This window comes from Pleurodeles waltl, chromosome 9 (genome assembly GCF_031143425.1).
Source record: "Pleurodeles waltl isolate 20211129_DDA chromosome 9, aPleWal1.hap1.20221129, whole genome shotgun sequence".
In the NCBI taxonomy this organism is placed as follows: Eukaryota; Metazoa; Chordata; class Amphibia; order Caudata; family Salamandridae; genus Pleurodeles; species Pleurodeles waltl.
In genome coordinates this window covers 326,864,507-326,889,405 of record NC_090448.1, presented here as the reverse complement: position 1 = coordinate 326,889,405, position 24,899 = coordinate 326,864,507, and the positions used below count along the sequence as shown (strand labels likewise).

General features: G+C 42.8%; 1 protein-coding gene across 4 annotated transcripts in view; it reads left to right on the top strand.

Moving 5' to 3' along the window:
• Positions 1-3,148: 3,148 nt before the first annotated feature.
• The window catches only part of UBA7 (ubiquitin like modifier activating enzyme 7), a 912,980-nt gene continuing 891,229 nt past the window's right edge, over positions 3,149-24,899 (top strand). Inside the window, exons 1-3 of one of the 4 annotated variants that reach the window (XM_069206847.1) lie at positions 3,149-3,363; positions 8,655-8,700; positions 20,645-20,707. In XM_069206847.1, coding sequence (XP_069062948.1) covers positions 20,652-20,707 — 56 coding nt within the window. In that variant the 5' untranslated portion in view covers positions 3,149-3,363; positions 8,655-8,700; positions 20,645-20,651. The remainder of the gene's footprint in view (positions 3,364-8,654; positions 8,701-20,644; positions 20,708-24,899) is intronic. The other 3 variants (XM_069206845.1, XM_069206846.1, XM_069206844.1) reach the window with 3 other exon arrangements.

Here is a 24,899-nt window from a genome sequence, read left to right as displayed (position 1 = left end):
GGAATGGCAAAATACCTACTGTGGTAGCTAATGAACTGTGATTGGGTCAGTAGCAGACCCCTCTTCCATCTTCAACCAGAGTTGACTGTGGTGACAGATACAGCATTTTTGGGTTGAGGTTGCAGTCAGAGAGGTAGAGATCAGAGCATTTTGGTCTCCAGCGGAGTTAGAGCTGCACATAAACTAGTGGTGCTTCTGGCAATTCGCTTAGTATTAAAAGCCTTTCTTCCTTTGATCAAGAAAAGGCTGGTGCAGGTGTTAACAAACACCCATGCCGTCTGGTACTGCAACAAACAGGATGGAGTGGGTTCTTGGACCCTTTGTCAAGGCTCTGGACATGGCTAGAATGTCAGGGTATTTCCCTGGTGGTGCAGCATCTGGCAGGCTGTCTGAGCGCCAGATCATACAAACTCAGCTGAAGATGCCCAGCAGTTCATGAATGACATCTCCACCCGGAGGCGCTGCAAAGTTTCTTTCAGCAGTGGGGAGAGCCTAGTTTAGATCTGTTCGCAATCGCCGAAAGCACGGAATGTCAGCAGTTCTGTGTGCTCGAGTTTCCAAAGCGAGATTCACTCAGGGACAGTTTTTGTCTTAAGTGGATTGCTGGCCTCCTGTTCTGCTTTCCACCAATACCACTCCTGTCCAGAGTTCTGAAGACCAGGAACAACCGGTCCCAAGTCATTTTTGTGGTTCCGGATTGGGCTTAAACTATGGTATCCAGTAATATTGAGTATGACCATATGTCCTCTAGTCAGGCTGTCTGAGAGGATCTTCTGTTGCAGAAGGAGGACAGGGTTCTCCACACAAACCTACAAGCTTGGAGAAAGTGGTGACAGTTGACAGCTTTTAACCTTTGTCCAAAGCTTGTGATGTTATTTTGGCAGCCAGACATCGGTCCATTAAGTCAGTATACTGCTACAGTTGGAGCGAATTTGTGTCATAATGTGCTTCCCATAACGTTGACTCCCTATCTGCAACTCTCTCATGAGTTCTTTTGTGTGCATTGTCTATGGCCCAGTAGGGCTCTGCTTGGGGCACAGGTAAGGGTTACCGTTCTGCCAACTATCCATTCTGGTGGTTGCCAGACCAACCTTCTCTCCTTAAGTCACCTTTGTGGCTAGGTTCCCTAAGGTCTGCAATGTAAGTCTTCACTTATGCCCTTCATCATGCCTCATTGAGATCTCAACCTGGTCCTCACCTTTCTGATGTGTACCATTTTATCCTCTTCACAATTGGCCTCTTAGGCTATTGACCATCACAACTGCCTTTTTAGTGGCCATAACCTCGGCCAGGTGGGTCAGCAAACTACAAGCTCTTTCTGCGCACCCTCCTTATACCACGACAAAAGCGGGTTCTCTGGACATGTGTCTCCTTCCTTCCAAAGGTTGTCACTCCATTCCATTTAGTCCAGAACATCACCCTGACTACTTTCTTTGCTCCACCTCAACCCTCCAAAGAGGAGTGACTCCACTGCCTAAAATCAAAAAGAGCGTTGTCGTCCTACCTTGACCGCACAAATAATGTCTGGGTGAACAAACAATTTTTCAATGGCTATGCTGGAGCCAAAAAAGGGAAGGATGTGCAGAAGCGGACCATATTTCAATGAATCGTCCTGTGCATTAAAATCTGCTGCGCATTGGCCAAGGAACAGCCCCTGAGGGCTTGCATGCTCACTGTACCAGGGCCAAGGCTGTGACCACTGCGTTAGCGTGCCGCATTCCTCTCCTGGACATCTGCTAGGCAGCGATGTGTCCATCATGGCACACGTTCACAAAACATTACTGCCTAGACAGTCAGTACTGTTGTAAGGGATACTTCGCTCATTTGGTCCTGCAGGACTTTTTGGCTGAATTGGACCTGCCTCCAGGGAGGTATTGCTGGGGTATCTATTCAAGGGTAAGGAATCTGCAGCTACAAGCCTCTGTCAGATGAAATAAGTTACTTACCTTCAGTAACACCTTATCTGGTAGAGGACTTTATCTAGCTGCAGATTTCTTACCGACCCTCCCATTCTCTCTGTTCTGTGAACCGGTTCAGGTGTACGGATCACCCTTTTCAGGGCCTTAGTCTTTTCCACACCAGTGGTCGGTTCTCATCGTGATTCCGCACTCCTAGGGTGGAAAGACCTGAAAGCGACTGACATCAGTGCACCAAGGTGGCCTCTATACAAGTACCATGCACATCACTTCCAGTGTGGATGACGCAGATGCCGACCCAAGCCACTCCATCTACTGGCATGCAAGTCTTCAGCTCAAAAATCTTCCAGATCCAATCTAATGCCTGGGGATATTCAAAGGTAGCATGCCATAGTGGTGTGGCCAGGAAAATGGTCACTCAAAACTGGTGCTTGGGAGAGCTTCTCGTCCACTGAGGTTGGTGCCTTGCTGACTAGTGGAAAAAAGGATGGGACATGCCCAGGTGTTAAAAGAATCTGCCTGTGACGGATATTTCTCTCTGAACTTAAGTTCCTGGCACAGCCCAGAGAGTTGACAGAGCACTTCCCTGCACCCACGGCTTTTGTCTCAACTGTCAGCAAGTTTGCACCCCATCGTTGTAAAATATGTACAATAAATCCAATGTTACCAATGAATTTGACCCTTTAATGTATTGCCATAAATGGGTCTAGTGTGCCCAGATGTGGGTTGTGTCACACACAGTCCCTCGTACTAGATCATACCTGGTTGTTGTGGAGTCTGAAACTGGTCCTGGGTTGCTTGTGTTCTAATCAGGGAGTACTGTGGCCTGGCAGTTCAGGATGGCCTGTAGAGCAGGGCCAAGACCGATTTGCACATGGTTGGGTCCAAAATCGAGGTGGCTTGGTGTGTGCAAAATAACCATGGCCTGGAATACAGCCCCCAGAGATACCCAGCGGCTGAGTTTAATTCAAGCATTCCATCCATAAGTTTTTGTTTTTATTTTCAAATGGATGCAGCATTGCATGTTCTATATAAACTATTTTATTTTGACAGTTACAAAGGGCAGTGTTAAATGGGTGACACCCACCCCCCACCCCGGCACTTCAGATTCCCTACAAATGGTGTCCTTGAAAGCAGAGGTCTTGGGCCAGGGTCCCATTCGCCGGCGCCGCACAACGTCTCTAAAGCGACGAAATGAATTCAACCATAGTATTACAGTAAACAACTATACTGAAAGAGCAGTATGAAGGCATGCGTGCCTCATCGGGCACTGTGCCTTTAAAAGGTGGAACCAGGAAGAGATAAAATGAAAGGGAAAGTGTTGAACTCTACTGGGTGCCTGGCAGGGATATAGCTTCAGGACTGCTCCCGTCCCACTGCAGACACCACTTGAGGTCATTCCTCTGTCGTTTGTTGTGATCGGTACCCATCGTAAACTGACTGCCAGGTGAGGAACTTTACCTCAGCGGCCGAAGGAGTGATTGTCGGGGACATTTGCATGCAAATAGCTGACCACCTGCTAACTGTCAGGGGCAGTATACGTGAATGGCATAGAGCCATGTGATGCAAGCATTGACCGGGGTGGGGCTGAGCCTTAGTCATTGCGATGTGTGCTCGCTATAGAGGTCCTGAGGAGCATTGAGGGCGACATTGTGACGGGTGTGATTCTATGGGATGGGAAGCAGTACTGCTGCGTGGTTCAGGTGAAACCGGTCAGACGAGGGTGTTCATCCCCGGCTTGCACTGGCAACCCCCGGGGCCAGATGTCCTTGCACGTATTTCGCCAGGGCTTCCTTGATATAAGGACTCTGCTACCGCTGCGGACTCCTTGCTGCGGTTATATGTGCTCCGTTGTGCAGCTTGAACCCGGCGTCTGTAGTTGAACAGCTGGAGGTCACAGAGCCACGCCCTCCTGCCACGCCCAATAAGTGTTCGCTTCTCGGAAACATACAGGTCAGGTCGACCTGAATAACATTTTGGGGGCAAAGGGCCAGGATGGACAGTCAAACCGAGGGAAAGAGATTAAGATGCTATTAGGAGCAATTGGGGGTCAAAGAAATGTAAATCTTAGAGGTGGGCGACCCAATAAATTAACAGGGAGAGCCGAGCTAAGGATCGAGCCCTGAAAATGTTTGCTATGTAAATCATATAACAAACATCACGTAAAATATGATTATGTCTCTTAAAAATGTATTTCTTTAACATATGGAAGCTTTGACATTAATATGTCACATTGTATCAATGCAGTGAGAAGTACTTTTTAAAAGTCATAGTTTTTAAACATAAACCATTAGTGAACTAAGAGGCAAGACAGTTGTCATAAACCCTGTGCCCAGCCCAGATTATTACATCGCAACATTCTAGTCTATGAAATCAAAAACAGTAGTGTTTTTTAATACAACTCATATTTGAAAGTGCTATCATACGGAATAATGAAGAAAAAGTATTTACAAAGCCAGTAGGTCTCACCCATGCAAGACCTATTGGCTTTACCATATTTTGTTTAGTCATGTTGTATACCAGTTGGGCTTCTATTCAGCCTGACTAAATGTTAGTGGCCTAGAGGACAGTGGTGTGGAGTGTTGTGGCATGGAGTATCATGGAAAAGTATAGAGTGGAGTGGAGTGGAGGGAGTTGCCATCAGTGGAGTAGTAGTGTGGTGTAAAGAGGAGTCGTGGCATGGAGTGTTGTGGAGGGAGTAGTGTCAGTGAAGTATAGTGGACAGATGTAGGCTAGAGTGTATGGAGGGGAATAGAGGGAGTTGTATAGATTGTCATAATGTGGCATAGTGTTGTAGAGTATTGTTGTGGAGAGGCGTGGAGTAGAGTGTTGTGGGGGTAAAGTGTGAGTGGGGTGTCAGTGTTGTGTTGTAAAGGGAGTGGAGTGGCGTGTCATAGAGTGGAGTGTTGTGAAGTGACGTAGTGTGGAGTATGCATGGTATGGTAGTGTATTGCCATGAAAGACAACACATTTTCAACTGAAATGACAATTACATTTGCACAGGGATATAGTTTTATTATTAAAAGTATACAGCTCCAGGGGTTTATAATTTAATAAAATATCTACTTGTCCTTGGACAGGTTGCCTCTCAAATCTACTTGTCATGTTAAAAAAAAAAAAAAAAAAAAAAAACATCTACTTGTCCCTTTGGTGCCATGTAGTGCGATGACAAATTATGGCAGCAATCTCATTATGTAGGAGCTCTGATAATAGCCTCTCTGATTATGCCAGGGCTACTACTATAGTAGGGCTTGAATACTTGCAATTTCAATCCCTACTATAGCTATTTCCTTATTTTGCCACCTTTCTGCAGATGTACATACTCTGGCTAGTGAAAGCAGTCAGAAATAGTTCCATGGCTGCAATGCCTTTGAGTCTGCAAACTTGCATGTTTTAAGGATTTTCACCAGCTCTGCTCTAATCTTTTCCCATAATGAGAAAGGTTGGAAAGTTACTCTTGACAGCGGCAGAAGTATTAGTTCTTCCAAGGTTGGGAAAAAAGTTGTTGGAGGGAAAGTGAACTTGTAAACCCTCAATAGATTTTACATGAGCAAATTTACACATGTATAATTGCTCGTGCTAAAATACAGTTCATAATTATTTTCACGGAGTACGATTTCCTGGTCTACTTCTGTAAGTGCTTGTGAATTCATGAAAGTGGCTAGTTCAAAGACATATACTATGTGTGCACTTTCGTGACTATTTAAGAACTGGGTCCCTAATTAGGTCTGGTGTTAACAAAGCCATTTTGTTTTTATTAAACTTCTATTCCTCTCTGTCTGTCGGCTGGCTTTACTGTGAGTGATCGCATTCTGCTCTTCCACAAGGAACAAAGTGGCACACTAAGTAGTTTTCTTCAGTGCCAGGAACTACTGTGGCAATTAGTGGCGTAACAAAACTGGGATGCATCCCCTGCAAAGAACATACACACCCCGCCCCAAGACTCACTCAGGGCAGGTGCTGTGCTGGGGGAGCCCCCTGGAGGGGGCTGCAGGGCCTTTGTTACACCACTGGTGGCAATAAGGGCTTTTTGTGACCAAAAATGTTTTTCTTTTTGCCAGTGTTTGTTACAATGGTGAGGGCCTTACTGCTCCCACAACAATAAAGTGTTACAAAAGCCATGTCAAAACAAGATGCGTTGACGAAACCAAAAGACTCTCAACAAATGTCAGATTAGTTGGCTTTGCCAGTGATTGTTTATTTTCATGCTTACCTTAATCTTTTTGAAAATGGTTACACTGATTTTCCATTAGGAATATTTTGGGGAAATGCTAGCATGCATCAGCACATTTTACCAAATGACGCTTCTAAGAAATAGCACCTAAAATTTTATAGTAGCAAAACGTTTTTTTCCTTTCTTGCATTTTTCTTCTCAACATTTTATTTTGGAAAAAAAAGAATCATCCCTCTTGCTTACACGCCTCTGCAAACATTTGCATCTAATTAGACAGCATTCTGGGAGCATTATACTTAGCCTCATATTGTTAACCTTTTCAGACGTGTGTACACTTTTTATTTTTTTTAACTGGAGCCACTGTCACTAGTGCAGTGCGACCTTAAAATGTCAATTTACAGCCCCCACCTTATTATGAAAACTTTTCATTAATAAACCATAAATACAAGTTCGAACAGCATTAGCATATTGACACACATTACCTCATCTGCAGACCGTTCCCTTCTCTGTATACTGGCAGCCAAAGGGTTTGTGCTGCAAGGGATTGGACTTGCTTGTCCCAAGGACAAAATAAACATGAAAACTTGTTGCCCTTGAACCCATAATGTGTCCTGGTCCTCAGGCAATAGGAATTCCACATCCCTGCAGCTCACAAACAATAATGTGTGGAAATGTCATCATCTAGTGTATTGATTTGTTTTGATTGTTTTAAAATATTTGTTTCCACCACACTTTGCAATAACAAAGAATATGCTTTGTTTGTGATAACTTAATTCTGATAAATTCTGAAATATCTGCAGTGTTCATTTACAGACATTTAAATATTGTTCTGTGCAAGAGAAAAGACAGAAGCTGACATTTGACCTCCGTCTTTGAATGTACAGCAAATGCAACAAGATAGGGACAAGATTTAAAAACCTGTTTACAGAAAGCAAGCACTCATGGAAGAATAGAGTAAATAGGCTATGCTTCACATGAGGGATAAGCTGAGCAGCCTAAAAGAAAGCCAGAAAATAGAAAGCAAGCCAACGTGACATACAAACCACAAAGCCAATGATAAGCAGTGGGTGGACTGCATTACCAGGGAACCTTTCATAATGTCTTCAAGAAGTTATTAGCAAACCACTTAGCTGCACCGACTGGTAGGATTCGACCTGAAAAGGATTTTTGGTGAAATAGACTATTTGCCTAAGATTACACAACTTAAGTGGTGAAACCGTGATTTAACCAGGTTTTCTGGCTTCACTTTGTACAAATCAGCTACTAAATGTTTTTTATACAGAGGGACTGGACCCAAAGGTATATGAACACTTTACATGAGCACCAGTTACAGTACACAAGGTTGCACTTGTTTTTATGGGCAGGGGAAGATTGTAATGTGTCCAGAATCATAGGATACTGAAGAGACGCAGAAACTTGAACCTCGTTCCCCTGGTCCAGAGTCTGCAGCTCTGGCTGTAGAGCCACATCCTGTATAGAGCGAAGGAGGCAGGTAGAAGCCACTTGAAAGCTCAGCTCATTATGGGCTTGAGGTCCCAACAGGACCATGAGAAGTCCCAGGCTTCAGGTTTGAGCCCGACTCTAGAAAAGGAAAAAGTTGTAAAAAAGATACTGCCTCAACCAGTTAATTGCTACCCTGAAGGGATTTATCTGAATTTTGGCTAACCGTTTGCTTTATGTCCCTTCTATGTACTATGTGGAATTAACTCTTTATACCAATTATTTCCTAATATTTAAGTACTAAAAAATGCTGTTTCCAAACTCAGAATACATTTCCACCTCTCCCATCTTCTTCATGGAAACGTGCTCAAATGTATGTTTGCTATTTATTAGTAAATGTGGGAGGGACCAGAGGGTGGCTGGGAAAAGAGGCATACATACTACTAAACAGGAGAGGTTTATGGAGGAGTAAGGAGGGAATTAGAAAGGGTTCAATACTGGTTTAGATAAGTCCATGCACCCACCCAAAAAACGGTAATCCCATTGCTATTCACAAACTGCACTTTTAAATTTACTACAGCCAAAATGACCCAAACAGTAGTATATTACTCCAGCTCAGAGTTGAAGTAAGTCCAGCATCAGACACGGCCAACCACTGGAAAATAATTGTCCTTAAAACTTAAAAATCCTTTTGAAAATACATTTTAAATAAACTATTTAAAATATAAGTTATCTTTAAATAAATACCTAAAAATAAAACTTGTATTATTTAATTATAAAATACTTTAATCTTTTTGAATGAGTACATCAAAGTAACTAACATGCAAATATAATTAAGTTAATTTTAATTTATTCTGTTCATCTCTTCATCATTATTAATGCATATTAAAATAAAAATGTGATTTATTTACCTTATGTGGGAATTTTATTTTTTTAAATTTAAACTTCAGAAACATATTTTATTTAATATATATTGAAATTAAATATTAAAATAAAGGTAGTAGTGTTGTGGCATGTTATGTTCTCCATTTTAAATACATATACAATAATTTACATTAATATGTAACTTAAAATAGGTTTTGTTATTTTTTAATTCAAGGTTTTAATTTTTCTTTATACTTTAGCACAGGAAGATCTCAGTCAGGGTGGAACTGTCTAGTAAAGTATATGGTAAGGTAAACGCATGTTTTAAACTTTATAATACATTAGTAAAATATTTTTCTATGTTAAATATTAATGTGAATTAATTTCATATATATTTTTTAATTTAGAACAAACTAAAAATGCTACAGCACTATTCTTTTTGAATTAAATCTTTAAATATATTAAAATACATTTTGAAATTTAAATTAAAACAAATTTCCACCTAAAATGTATGTTTTTTGTGCATTAATAATTATTAAATGTGATGCATGAAATTAATTAAAAGTAATTTGATTATATTTTAATGGCCACAAATTTTGGTAAATCACAGATTATGGCTTGTGGTCCAGGAAGCATTGCCACCGAAAGGCTTATTATCCAGGGCCAACTCTATGTAGTGTAAAAAAAAAAAAAAAAAGTAGCTACTTAGGCGTCATTTTACCCCTCAGGCTCCTCACTGTCCCAACTAACCAGCTTGTGTCTTAAACTGTATGGGTCATCTGGAGCAGTTTTAGTCTCCCTAGAGTCAATGGGAAAGGGACAATAGCACCTTTGGAAAAAGTCCAGCCCCCACTTACGTGGCCGGGATCTGGGGATACCATAATAGCTCTTCTCTACAGCGTGAGGAAACCTGCATATGCTGGAGGCTATTACAGGTACCCTCAACATCCTCCAGCAATATTATTAACATGGAGTTAAACCACCATTATATTGAAGATAGGGTACAATTGACTCCTTTATTGCTCTGGATTAGTATCTGGGCCAGTCCCCAAGCGCAGCTGTGGAGAAACGGTGTTATGGACTGTTTAAGTCTTGAGAGAGGGTATGCTATCCCCTGGCTGAGCTATATCTCTAGAACATTTTAGTTGTTGGGGGTTAATTGCCCTATTTACGCATGCTGAGAGTATTAAAGACGACGACAAACTCTGGGTAAATCGCCTCTTTTGGGATTTCTGTGAGAAAAGAAGGTTATAATCCGAGTTGGCAAAAAATACTGTGTTGGTTTTTTATAGGTATTTTGCTAACATGGAGTCTGCTTTGTACTTTTCATTGGAAATTACAGACTGGGAGAGGTCCCTTCTTTTAGTCTCAGAGCTGGTATGGTGGCTCTTGAGTCCTGGGTGTCAACTGGGTCTTTTGGGAGCACCAGCTTTGATCTGCTGCTGTGAGGGGGCCTCTACACAGTTACTTTTACTCTATATGTTTTTTTGTGATTCTTATAGCCACCCACACAGACTCTTTCTCAAACCTCTTTTAAATTCATTGGGACACTGTAGATGTAGAGAGACCCTATTTCATCTACAATGATTGAACACACCGGTATCTGTTTTAAAGTGTGCTCTTTTCTTGTAGCTGTGGTATGCGTGAGGAGAACTATGGAGTGGGTCGTTAATATGTTTGTCTCGCTGCCCTGTATTTGAATTTAATGCCCATTGTACTGTTTGGGTGTTTAGGTATTTTAGTTGTTTGTCTTAACAATGTATTTTATAGTTTATCATGCACTGTGCATTTTATGAGTGTTGCTAATTGTCTGTAATGTTAAGGTTCTTTATGCTAACTTGGAATAGTTATGAGGTGGACAACCTTATGTTTCTAATTGTGTGCTATTTAATTCTTATATTATGATGCTTTGTATTGTTTAGTCTCTTTTCATGATACACTTGGCTGAATACAGATTTTTTAATTGAATTTTAATAAATGTTTAATTTGCAAATTTATATTTATAATATTGTATTTTATTGTTTGGTTTTGTTAACTTTAAATTATATGTATTTAGATTTTTAACTATTTAAGTTAATGTAATTTAATTATTTCCTATAAGATTTTAAACCACCACCCCAATTATTTTCTTTGGGAGTATATTGCTAAATCTGAGGTTGGCAATGTGTCTAGCTGGACCTACTTACTGCTGCTTCTGTTTTTTGCAGTAGTAACTTAGAAAGGTGAATATAGCTCCACCTCCTTCTCCAAGGGTTAGACAAGTTTAAGTCCACAGTTTTCAGTATATTTATTCTCTGATTCAGTAAATAGCCAAAAGTAGTAAAGTTACTGTAAAGTTTGAGTAAATAACATATGTAAATTACTCACAAATGGAAGTTATGTTTGTGAATAACCCCCTCCGTCTTTATGCAGACTCCATTCCCAAAGTCCATCAAATTACGTTGGTTTCATTGTCCACAGGTTTATGCTACTGCCAATTCTGGTGCCCGTATGTAGCTGAAGGAATTTATAATAGCATGAAAATATGTGTACCAAATAACAATGAGAATGTACAAGTCTGGGAAAAACACTTTCTGTTGAGACAATGTAGGAGGCTGGGCCAGTGTGTGGTGCACACCTATGGTGTTACACCTTAAATTGGGTCCAGGCAACCCTTATTAGATAGTGTTAGAGTGTCTAGGTAGCCAGGGTTCTCTAGTGGTAGCTGTGGTGAGCAACCAAGACTTATCTAGGAGGAGTGTGAAGCACTCAGTCAGTAGTCACACAGTAACTTATCACACATGAAAGGAACCACACAGTGTTGCAAAAATAAAGGTACTTTATTACAGGAACACCAAACTAGATTACTATAGGCAATCCCCCTTCTATAGGTAAGTACGCACAACATATACACAGGTAAGTATTAAAAAATAGCATAAAATAGCAAGGGCCAAATTGGGGGGGGGCAAACCATATACTAAAAAAGTGGAATGTTTCCCCCAGCAGAGGATATGGAGTAGTCCAGGGCTGGCAGAGAGTGGAACCCCAAGAGGTGAGCATCTAGAAGACCCCCAGCGACCAAGTGAGCAGAGGTAATTTACCTGGTCCTCCTATAGGCTAACATGAGGACTCATAAATGGAACATTGCAAAAGCAGGACAGTACAGTAGATTCTGGATGAAGAGGACCTGCAAAAGAAGGGGACAGAGCGTGGTTCACGCAGGAGTGTCCAGGTGGAGCAGGAGGCAATGCCCACCCTTTTGGGGGTGAAGATCCGGGTCAACGGTGGTAGGTGGAGTCCAGCTGCGGAGTCCAGGAGCTGCAATGAACTCCCTGAAGTCACTTATGAGCTGTGCCATTCCGGATTGTAGACCGGTCAGTGGTCAGGAGGACCACCAACAAGCAAAGGCAACTGGAGGTGTTGGAGGTTTGTAGAGCTGAAGAGGACCAGCAAGATCCTGGGGACTTGATCCTTCTCGGGGAGTCCGGGCTGATCCTCAGGAGACAGGAGAGCCAGCAGAAGCAGTCGGAGCCTCCACAAGCAACCCAGTGGCAGTAGGCACAATAAGTCTAAGTGAGGCCCAGGCAGCACACCTGTCGAGGAGTCTCATGTCGCTGGAGCAGCAGAGAGGAGACTATCCATGCAGAGGTACAGTGCTGGGGAATGGAGCTACTTGGAGCCTGAAGTTCTCGCGGAGCAAGAGTCAACAAGCCTAGGTTGCTGCAACAGTTGCGATGCACAGGAGTTCTGTCTTGGAGGAAGTGGCATGGGCTCACTGTCTCCCAAGTTGGACAGAAGGCAGAGAAGATCCAGAGGACCCCTCAGAACCACCACCTGTGTTGGAGAATCTTCACAGGTCCAGAGGACAGCAGATCCCAGCAGCTGGACGTTGTTGCCTTAGGTCCCCACAGATGCAAGAGAGTGACCCCTTCACTCCAAGGGAGATTCCTTCTTGCTTCTTTTATGCAGCCGAAGTCTTGCTGACCCCAGAGGATGCACAGCCATGGAAATGTTGCAAGTTGATGACAGGAGCCACGAAAACAATGTTGTAAGGAGAAGTTTTCTCTGTGTTGCAGTCTTATGTCATTGCTGTGAAGTCCAGCAACAGTTCCGGTGGCCAGGAGCAGAAGAGGTTGTTGCAGAGGAGTCCTGGTGGAGTCTTGCACACCGATTCTAGGGACCCACAAGCACGGGAGTCCCTTAAGAGCCCAAATAGGGGCTTGGAGGCTTTGCAAGATGACCACCTACCAGAGAGGTTCACTGATGTCATCTGCCTAACCTGACCAGTCTTATGCTCCCAGGGGCCTCTGCTATCTTGAAAACAAGATGGACAGTGTCATGTGGCCTCCTGGAGGAGCTCTGGGCACCACGACTAGGGTGGTGATGTACAGGGGAAAGGTCATTCCCCTTTCCTTAGTGCAGTTTTGCACCAGATGAGAGACCTGGGGTTCCTGGACTGGTGCAAACTGGATTATGCAAGGAGGGCACAAAATGAGACCTTAAAAAAAAAAAAAAAAAACACTGTGCCGTGGGGAGGATATCCCTCCCCAGCCTTGTAACACCTGTGTCCAAAGGAGAGGAGATTGCCCCCCTCTCCCACAGTAAATCCTTTGTTGTGCCTTCCCCTGTTTGAGTTGGTCAAGTAGCAGGAGGGCAGAATCCTGTCTGAGAGGCTGCAGCAGCGTGGGTTGCTTGCAGACCCTTAAAGACTAGTAGGAGCAATACTGAGGGGTCTTCTAAGGAGCCCACAGAGTGCATGGAATCATGCCACCAATTCTGGCATCAGCATTGGGTTATGATTCCGACAAGTTTGATACCAAACATGCCTAGGTTTGGAGTTACCATTATGTAGCTTGATCACAGGTAGTGACCTATGGCCAGTACCTAAAATGGCCTCCCTGCATTAACGAAGTCCAAGGAATTGGAACTGAAGTTTGTAGGGGCACCTCTGCTCCTGCAGGGTTGCCCATACACACATACACCTGCACCCTGCCCTTAAGGCTGCAAGGGCCTACCATAGGGTTGACTTACAGTGACTTGTAGTGACCGGCAGTGAAAGGGTGCATGCACCTTTTCACGCAGGCTGCAAATAGCAATGGACAAAAAGTGGTGGTAGCAATGCAGGAAGAGGGACTTTCCTATGGAAAAAAACAAATTTGCCTTCATCAGCTGATTTCTTTACAATTGCAGGACCATGGTCAAATTGAATATGAAAGTACATAATATACACGTGTTTTTTTTTTGTTTTTTTAAGCGACTCATTTCCTGTTTTACTTTTAGGTATGTCAACATCTCTGAGCCAATTTTGACTTTGCTAGATTAAAAAAACAGCACAAATACGCACAGCACTGGCATTATTATCCAATAGAGGACGGCACTTTACATAAAGGAAATAAAAATTATGCAGCATGTTATACCATTAGAAGCAACGTATGCCGCACGTTCTGCAGCATTATCTAGATATTTTTTGTATTTTAACACAATTCGTATAACACGGATCCCGATAGTACGCAAAATGCATGTGTTTCTAAATAAAATACATAGATTTTCAGCAGATTCTATTCACAACATTGCTCACTAGCAAGTAATTATTTCTGTTGCGCGGGGGCGCGTTGTTCTAAAATCTTTCTTCCTTGTCAGGTGCACCGTGTGTTTACTCCAGTCTTAACCTGGATGAAACTCCTTCGATACTGACCTAGAATGCAGTTTAGCTCAAGACTCGTTTAGTCTGTACGTGTGTCGCTAGGAGGCAATTTAGATTCAAGACGAGTCCTTGAAAAGATGTCTTATGTTTGTAATTTTTCTAAAACTCTAAGTTCCCTCTTGAAATATCTGCTGCTTCGAGAACACCGTGTTTCTGTGGGAAGTAATCATGATTTGTGTTAAAACATTTTCATGACGAAAAAGGTAATTCTTTCTACCCAGCGTGAATTACATTTAAGTGTTAAGTTTGTGCTGCGTACAAAAGCATTCCACAGTCCCTCAGTTGTTGAGGGCAACAGTTGGTGCCAAAGTACTCGCTCTTTAAAGATCTAACTTTACAATTGAAGTGTCTGGTACTGCGTTGCACTGTGCGCTCAGTGTTCTGGATAACTTTTGATCCGTTTGAGCAATAATCAAGCGTGTTACTCGGAAACCGCCGCAAATCTATATTTAGCTGGAAAACTTTACTTATGCGGAATCTCCCTTCTTTCAGTTCATTTGCTTGAGCAACTCTGATTTGAGGTGTCAGAGTTCAGCCAAGTTAAGTTTGCTTTGCATGAAGGTGCACAAAGGCTGCAGGCTTCGGTATAGTATAAAACGAGTAGCTTTTGCACATACTCGTCAACCCTAAAACTTTGAGGGTGGCTACTGCCTTTTAGGTCGAAGCCTACCAGACAGCACTGGTCTGCAAGGACTTCAGAAGGAAATTCAGAAAGCTTTCCTGGGAATACATACCGCCCGTTGCTTACCATTGACCGTGTGTCTTGTAAAACACAGGCTGTCCAATTCGTCTTTGTCCATCCTGTGGAGCATAGCCTGTTTACTGGATTCTTCCACAAATGGTCGCTTGCTGTAAACAGGATTTTTATTTGTTTTCTTACATTGTCCCATTTTCTCTGTATTCAAAGACAGGTCAAATGGCAGGCTGTGTCTTCTGAGGGAGTCTGGTGTTTACTTTTCTTTCTTTGAATACAAAGTGAAAGAATTTATGTGAGGATCATGCTGTATGCTGGAGGAAGGCTGTACTTTTTTTTTCTAGCACACATTTTACATTTCTGTAACTCAACTACGCACGTATTCCAGAATTTATCATAATTAGGATAGCACTAATTAAGCACATTTATATTTGTGTGGTGAAAACAAATATTTTAATATGATCAGAATAGATCAGTACACTGTGATGCCACTTCCACACTTTATCGTTGTGCACTTGATAGTTTTATAAGTAAAACTGCATGCCTGTGCAAATATTATGGTCATTTAAATTGAAATGGCAGTGTGCTACCACACCTTCTACTCCACAACACGCTAGAGCACTCTATTCTACTTTATGCTACGCTACTCCACAACACTCAACACCGCTCTATGCAGCTCTACTTCACTTCAGCCACTCCACTCTCTGCCTCTCCACTCTTCTCTACGTCCCTCTACAACACTCTATGCCACTCCATGATACTTCACTCTGACACTCTACTCCGTTCACTCAACAACACTCCGCTCCATTCTACGACACTCTACTCCACTGTATGCCACTTAAATTTAGGTCACTCTACTCCACTCCATCCTACACCTCTCCATGCCACTCAATGCCACTCCACTATGACATTCTACTCCACTCTGCTCTACACCACACTACCGCACTGTGCAAGAAGCCCACAATGCCACACTACACTCTCCTCCACTCTATGCCACTCGACCCTATTACACTCTCCACCACTCCATGGCATTCCACTACACAGTACTCCACTCCACAATACTCCACTCTGACACTTTACTTCATGTCACTCTACTCACACTCTAGTGTACTCTACACCACTCCAACACTCAATGCCAGTCTGCACCACTCCACTTTACACCACACCATGCTGAGTCATTCCACTCTTGACACTTTACTCCACTCTAGGGTACACCTCACTACTCTACGGTGATCCATTTCATTCCACTGTACGACACTTCACTGCACTCTAGCACACTTTACCCCCCTCCACTCTGACTCTCCACACTATGCCACTCTACTCTACTCTGTCACTTTTTGCCATTCTGTGGCACTCCACGACACTCCACTCTGCCTCTCCACTCCTCTGCGCCTCTCCACTTTACAACATTCTACCCTACTTCACACCACCCTACTTCACACCACCCTACTCTGCTTTATGAATCTCCACTCTGACCCTCTACTCCACAACACTCTGCTCCATTCTGACACCCTAGTCCCCTCTGACTCTCCACTACACTCAGTGCCCCTCCACTTTACGCCCCTCTACTTTGACACTCTACTCTTTTCCACTCCATGCCACTCCACTGCTCCCTATTCGGTGACACTCCACTCTACAGCACTACACCCCTCCAGTCTACCACACTCCAGGCCTCTTTTGTGCAACTCCACTTTACGACACTCTGCTCTCCATCATTCTACTCCACTCTGTGCCACTTTACTTCACAGTGCTCTACTCTGCTCCATTCCACTGTATTTCATGCTACTGTCACACTATGACCCTCCACTCTGACAAACTATGCTACTCCCCTGCACTCCCTGATACTCCACGCTGACGCTGTACTTCATGTCACTTTACCCCACTCAACGACATGCTACTCCAATCTACACCACTCCATTCTAACACTCCATGCCAATCTGCACCACTCCACTGACACTCCATGCAACACCATTCCACTCTGATACTTTACTGCACTGTAAGCTGTGCCATTCTAATCCACTGTATGGCACTCCCTTCCACTTCTCTGTACAACACTTAACTACACTTTAGGAGAGTCCATTCCTCTCTATGCCCCTCCATTCTGACACTGTACTCCATTCTACGCCACTCCACGGCTCTCCTCTCCAAGACAATCCACTCTACGACACTACTCCTCTCCACTCTGACACTGTATGACATTCCAGTTTATACCACTCCATTCAGTGCTACTCCACTCTACCACGCCTTTTCACTCTATACCCCTACGCCCTTCCACTTTACACCCCTCTATTCCACTCTGCTATACATCAATCTCCTCCGCTCTACTTCACACTGCTCTACTCCACTCCATTCCACTGTACTTTACGCCACTCTACATCACTCTAAGACCCTCCACCCTGACACTCTATGCTTCTCCACTGCGCTCCCCGATACCCCACTCTGACATTCTACTTACCCCATCCAACTCTGACACTCCGTGCCAATCTACACCACTCCACTCTGACACTCCACACAACACCATTCCACTTTGACTCTTTACTCCACTGAAAGCCATATATGCCATTCTACTCCAGTGTATGGCACTCCCTTCCACTCCTCTGTACCACACTTCACTACACCTTAGGGCACTTCACTCTATGGAGCTCCTCTTCATGACACTCCACTCTACGACACTACTCCTCTCCACTCTATGCCACTCCACTCTGCTCAATGCCACTCCACTGTACTCCCCCCCCCCCCATGCCCTTCCACTCCACCCCCCACGCCTTTCCACTCCACCCCCCACGCCTTTCCACTCGAGACTGCTCTATGGCACTCCACTTTACGACACTCTACTTCATGCCACTCTGTCCCTTTACTCTGACCACCATGCTGACTCGCTACTCCAGTCTACTTCACTCAGACACTCTTTTCCACGGCACTCTACTCTGATACTCCACTCTGGCACTATACGACTCCTCGCTCAACCCCGCTATATGCCACTCCACTTTATGACACTCTACTCAACACCACTGTACTTCACGCCACTCTACTCCACTCTACACTACTTCCCTTCCACTCTACTTTTCTCCACTTCCACTCGGACACTCTCTGCCGCTCCACTCTACGTCACTCACTTTTAGCCACACTGAACAGCAGCCATGCTGGTGTACTACATGGCTAAAACACATTGGCAAAACCAATAGCTCTTGCATAGGCAAGACCTACGCTTGCTGGGAAAAAGATTTGTGTTGAAAGCCTCCTTTTTATGTGGCCCACTCCCGCTTATCAATTCCTGCCTGTTTACTCTAGTGAAAACACCATCGTGCTCAGGGTGCGGAGGGTTAATTTTAGGAAGGTTTTATGCAATAAGGAAAGCAGCAATAGTAGTGCCTGTAGACGCGAGCAGCATGGCTGTTTCCATAATGGCCGTTTTTTGTCATAGCATGGCAGATTTTGCTTTTTTCCAGGTATAGTGCCGTCATTAAACCTTCATCTATGCTCCTCGTTCCAGTCCTCATGGTGGTGCCCCCTCCACCCGCAGAACAGACCCTTTCACAAGCCTTCTCTGTTTAGTTTAGACAGTCTTTTTTTTACTTATTAATTCGGAACTATAAAACCGTCCCATGGTGACCTGCATATGCTAAACTAATATTGTATCGGAGATGCCAACAGAATAAGGTTTAAAAGGAAAGGTAGGTTGCTGATTGGGGCGAGGAGCACTAGGGCTCACAGTAATGAAGATTACCAGTAAGTAAAAGGATAATTATAGTCTGGGTGACTGGGATTATACAATTCTGCAGCTCTTTCTGCCTAGTTATGGATTTGATACATAATCCATCATCTGATGCATGATCTGCAGATTTTTAACAACAAAAATTAATTTCTAGGTCAAACTGATCAAAGTTACTAAAAACGTTGTGAGATGTTCATGTGCAGTGGAAGGCCAGTCAGAAAGATTTAATGGTCACTTTTCAGTTGCTTGTTTCTTTTTTTATGTGTTAAACTGGTATTTAATGAGGTGAAACTTTTGCCCAGATGGTAATACAAGGTGCAAATATGACAAAATTATGAAGTAACACTGTCAAAAAAATGTGCCACGTTATGCTGCATAATTTGCCTTTTCCTTATGTATAATTTGGTGCTCCTGCCCATAATTTTGTGCTTCTCTGCCACATAATTCCAGTGGTCCTGGTTATAGTTTTTCAACTAAATCAGTTACAAGCATTTATACGCCAATGTATGTAAAACAGAAGTATTAAGAAATGGTGTTTATCAAAATATAGTTAGCCTCAGTGCTTGAAATGCAAAAATTAAAGTGCAGGTACTCTGTGCAAGAGTGCCTTCTTGTTTTCGAGAAGTGCCTGTACTCTCCCATCAAAAGTATTACGTTTTTCTTGAGATGTGCCTACACTCTCCCTCTCAAAATAAAAAAGTGCCGTTACTCAGTACCGGACAGTACCGGCCCATTTAAAGCACTGGTTTAGCCTTGTGGACCTGCCACTACTGAGAAAACTAGCAAAAAGATGTATTTCTGTATGTAATGCATAGAGGAGATACATAATGATTGTGTACCTTCCAGATGCAAAGTAGTCCCTCGTGCTTTCACATAGAAGCACTTACTAAATGGTGAAAAAGTGCACCAAACAGTTAATAGCTTGAGGCTAGAAAGGCTCATTTTGGTGAGCGACGCACACCCTATGCGTATTTTAAAGAATTCTTAACGGTAAGTTTTACACATACATGCGCTGTCAATCCAGGCCTAAAATGCATCTGAGTCCATGGCTACGTGACATAGGCTGCAGGACGGATCTACGGCGCAGCTGTAAGCAAGAGTATTCACATGTAAACAAGGGTCTGCGGTAGAAGCGCAATGATTTCTAGAGGTGAATACAACACTGGGACACCCCCCTCCCTGATTGGAGTGGGAGGTTCGAGGAAGAATAAGCCCTGGCACGGTGTGTCCGGCCCTTCACGCGCCACAGTCTGGACGTCTGGAGTGCTTCAATGGGCATGAATAGGAGTGTTCCCCCTATGCTCCTTTTCTCCTTCTCGCACACAGTGCAGCCTTTCATGCGCAGAGTCAGGCTGTGCACGAGGGTACAGGCAAAAAAGGTGATACTAAGGAGTGCATATCACTGTGCATACTGGTTCTGAGGATTCAGGTCTTTAAGGCATGGCATTTCCTTTCATAATTCGGAAGTATATGAAATTCTTATTGATACGTTTGTAAACAGCAGCAGTACTGTTCTTTACATTCTGAAGCTCTTGAAACTCCTCAGGGGAGCAAGTCAGATATTTCTGAAAACTGCTGGTGAGTACTGGCCTTTAAGGTGGTGAACACGGTTCATTAAAATGGAGCAATCCAGGCACCGAGACAAATATCCAACAGGTTAAGATGGAAAATCTCCTGAAAGGAAGAGAGCAAGGGCGTAGCTATCGGTGGTGCAGCAGGTGCAGTGGCACCAGGGCCCAGAGGCCTGAAGGGCCCACCGGAGCATGTTACTTGCTGTATTTTGCTATTCAGTTAGGATGCCGGGGCCCATTTCCCTTGCTTGCACCGTGTTTCACTGCTTCATTGTTACGCCACTGGTGAAGAGATCTGTGTTACTGAGAGCAAGGCTGGCCACAGTGCTCAAAAGTTACTAACTTATATAACTTTTCACAATGTTATCTGTGTCAAAAGCCACAGGATCATTTCCTCTGATCTGGCTCCCTTATTTGATATACGTCATTTCTGAGTGTATCATCCTTGTGAAAGAGGTAATGCAGTGATGCCAACAGTATGACAATTAGGAGTTCCTAATTGTCCTCGCTGCTTTTGGTAATGTAATGTTGGTAAGTAAGCATGGACCTCCAGTCTGTTTCAACCAATGTATGCTCTCTTTCTGTAGAAGCAAGATGGCCGGCGTTGGTGATAGCGCAGAAATTGATGAGGGCCTCTACTCCCGGCAGCTGTAAGTCTATTTATGGTTTCTGAGTTGTACTGCTCAGTTTATATCAAATAACGTTTTAAGTAGCCATCAGATGAAGGATGTCACAATAGTTCTCAGAACCAAAGTCGGCATTATCAAACAAAGGAACCTTATAGAATTCCTATTATTGGTGACTGTTAGAGATGCGGGTGGGGGTAAAGTGAACTATTTTTTTTTCTCTGCATTGGATGGCTACTTTAATTATTACATTTGGAACTTGGCTTTGCGCTGTTTGTGTGCTTGTGAAAATGTTTACATGTTGAAGGTTACAAAGGGAAAGCTTGTTCTTCTACTGCAACAGTATCTTCAGGATGCTTTCTGCTGGTAGCAAGAGGGGTTGTGTGTTGATCTCAAAGAAATTTGCTTTATTTATCCTGCTGGAGAACCCTCAGCCTCTTTGGAAAATCATCCAGTGATTTCCAGTACACCTGGTCTACACATTTGGTCACCTCAAGTCCCACGTAATGGCCTAGTGGTCATACACATCTGTGCTTCCTTTTATATCCTTGGGGCAGAACACAACATTTTAACTGGATTTATTAAAAAATATTCATGACAAACAATCCAAATTCTTAAATAACGCAAGATATAGATTTGTACCAGATAAAACATTAAGTTCCTAAGAGATAATCATATTAACATTTTCAAGTTATAAACTTAAAATATGTGAAGAAAGAATGTAATCTAGGTAGAAACATTTAACAACCAGGAATATTTTTTAAATAATCAGCATTTAACTATTGTTATATTATAAAAAGAAATGCTTATAAATGGATGGTGATAAGGGATGTAATGTCATCATACTGACATCAATACAATATGTGTGTATATAATGATTACATTCAATAAGCCAAAAGCAATACTAAGAATCTATTATTTGTACCTAGACATGTGTATACAATACATGCTGTAGGTCCAGAGAAACCAAAATGGCTAATAAATTATATTAAAGTAAGACATACGTCCAAGGAGGTTTAGCAACCTCTTTCGCTTGAAATGATCTTCATTTTGTCCTAGGTCGAGATAATTAGAAAATAAAAAAAACACATAATGTATCTATTTCCTTACATTGATTATTTGTATTATGATTATTATTAACTAAATTAATCTTAAATTGGGCCACAACCCTTTCCATTAAGCTCTAAAAGAAGTGTTTGTGGATTATTCAAGAAGTGATTTTCTCAAATGCCATTGTAAGTAGCTTACCTGCCCATCTCTCTTTCATGCACTGTGCATTCAAGCACCTTAAAAGGATAGTTGGATAAACATTGTAATTTCAATATTCATAATATAGATCAATTCCAAATGTGGCCCCGAAATTGAAAGAAGAATGGACATTTTAAAAATTATATGTGCAAGATCTACTCGGATGTAGATGAACAAGATCAGCATCTTTTACTTATATGTGCACTGGATTCATGTAAAATAGCAGGTGTAAGGAAAGAATTGTATGTAATGAAGCAGTGCTTGTGTTGTATAAGCTGCATGAAACATTGAGTACATTTCTAACCATATTGAATCCCACAGTTTGATGTCCTTCAGGTATCCAAATCCATCTTTCCAAAACATCTATTTTTGATTTATTTTTCTTCACATTGAAAGCAATTAACAAGTGGTAAATCAGGAAAGCTTTAGGTTGGCAAACACTATTTAATAACACTTTGTCCCTTACATGGTTGAGTACTAGAGACATGTTATAGGGCTACAAAACCCCTGCAAACCAGTAATAACGTAGAATATTTTAACTGAGATTTGCAGGTGAATCCTGTATCCCTTGAGAAAAATGTAATACATCTCCATTTTCAAATAACTGATAAACCCAATGAAACTCATAAGCCTTCCAGACAGGCCAAAATATAAACTATTAATTATTCTTGACTTATGAAACCATAAAGAACACCTAATAAGCTTCTCTCTATCTGAGAGACAACTCCATAGAATTAATGATAAAAGTCTCCATGTATTATTTCTAATAGGATTGTAATAATAGTTTACATTTATGGCACGTGAGCAATACCTCCTTGAAGGTGTAATTTGGAAATAATAGAATTCTCACGTTTAACTCAGAATGGAAGAAATAAATTCTGATTAAAAAGCTGAATGATATATATTAATAATGTCATACCATCGTTATGCTTGAAACATTTAATTGTTACAAGCCTTAGGGCCTGATTTAGATGTTGGAGGGAATATTTTGTCACAAACGCTGTATTACGATCCCCATAGGTTATGATGGGATCATATTATGACGGATAGGATATCCATCCACTTTGTGATGGAGTATTCCCCTCTGATGACATCTAAATCAGGCCCTTAGTCTACTATTGTCCGATAAGAAGTTTGAAGCTGCAATATCAATAAATGTAAAAGGCATGTTGACCAAAAACAACTAAAACTTGTAAAGTAAAACAGCGCTAGGGTCTATGAGATGGGCAATAAGGCAGCAAGACTCCTAGCCCCGTTGGCCAAAAAGGAGGAAAGGCAACAATGGGTACATGAGATCAGGGTTGAGGCTGATGTGAAGGCTGAGTCCCCCAATGAGATTGCCCAAGCCTTCTTCATCTAGAGGACCTGTATAGAGCATGGACTGAAGATGGTTCGGGAGACCTAGAGAGTTTTATCACAGACATTCCAACCTCCCAGACTAGGGACTGAAGCACACCTCTCTCTCGAAATGGAAATTACAGAGATTGAAATCACAGAGGCTTTGACCCAGTTGAACAGCGGTAAAAACCCAGGCCCCAACGGCCTGCCGTCGGAATTCTTTAAAACTATGAGATCCCAGGTAGTGGGTCAGCTTCGTAATATGTTCTACAGTGCCAGAGAGAATTGTATGCTCCCGAAAGATCTCAGGTGGGCGACATTTGTGTTGATTCAAAGACTGGAAAAGCGCATGAGGGATTATGCCTCCCATAGGCCAAGATCTCTGTTGAACATAGAAAGAAAGATATTGGTGAAGATGCTAGCGAACTGCATGATGCAAGTGGTGGACTCCCTAATGGCCCCAGGTCAATTGGGCTTTATGCCCTACAGGACAATAAGACACAACCTGCGGTGGGTGGCCGGGTGTTCAGCACGTAGGCACTGCATATGTTTTCCGGCCATCTTGTTCACCCTAGATGCTAAAAAAGCATTTGATTCCCAGGACTGGCCATACATGAAAGCCATTTTGTAGAACATGGGTTTTAATCTAGTATTTTTGTCCTGGGTGCGGTTGCTGTACAAAGACCCAATAGCTAAAGTCAGTGCTATTAGGACATTCTCTGATGAATTTGGGCTGAGTAGGGTCACCCACTGTCCCCCCTCATTTTCACAGTAACAATTGAGCCACTGGCTACATGGATACGCAAGGATGCTCTGATTCGTGGCTCTCGCTGGGACCCCAAATCGGGGAACATTATTCTGTCATACAGGATACGATATCCTGTTATATCTGGTGGACCCAGGGTCTTACTCACCAAGAATTCTACACTTGCTCTAAATTTCTGGATCTTATGGAGGGATCTGCATTAACTGGCGTAAGTCAGTGGTGTTTTCATGCTCTACTAATGATCTAGGCCAGGACTGGAAACATCCTGCAGATGCGAATCCTGATATTTCACGTACTTGGGGATCTTCATAATTGTGGACCATAACCCATTTTTCCAAACAAACCTGATCAAGTCCTAAAAGCCTATAGAAACGATGCAGAGCAGAGGAAGTTCTGGATGTATTCTTCTGCTCTGTGGATGAGGTGACACAGCACTGCTATGGGATGAGGGGCACATAGGATTGGCTTGACAACCCTGACCAGATGTCCATAAAACAGGGGAATTGTCCTTCTGACTGTACTACTGGACCTCACAGTTGGTGGTGGTTAATGACTGGGCCTTTTCTATGCTACACAAGCTGTCACTGTTGGTGGATAGTTGGGCAATGGACCATAGAGTGCTACGTTTACAGTTCTTTGTTGGGATGGGATGGCTTCTCTACCCCAATGAATGGCCACTTTCATAAAGACATGGAGGTGGTTGACTCAGGCCCTGGGATCAAAGGGTAAGCTGACATTGGAGACCCCCTCTCCTCACACATGGAAATCAGATCAGTTGAGCGGCCAGTGGGCGATAGCAGGTTACAAAAAATGGGCATCTTTAAACTAGGGGACGTCTGGTGAGATGGGGATGTGAGTCTCTTC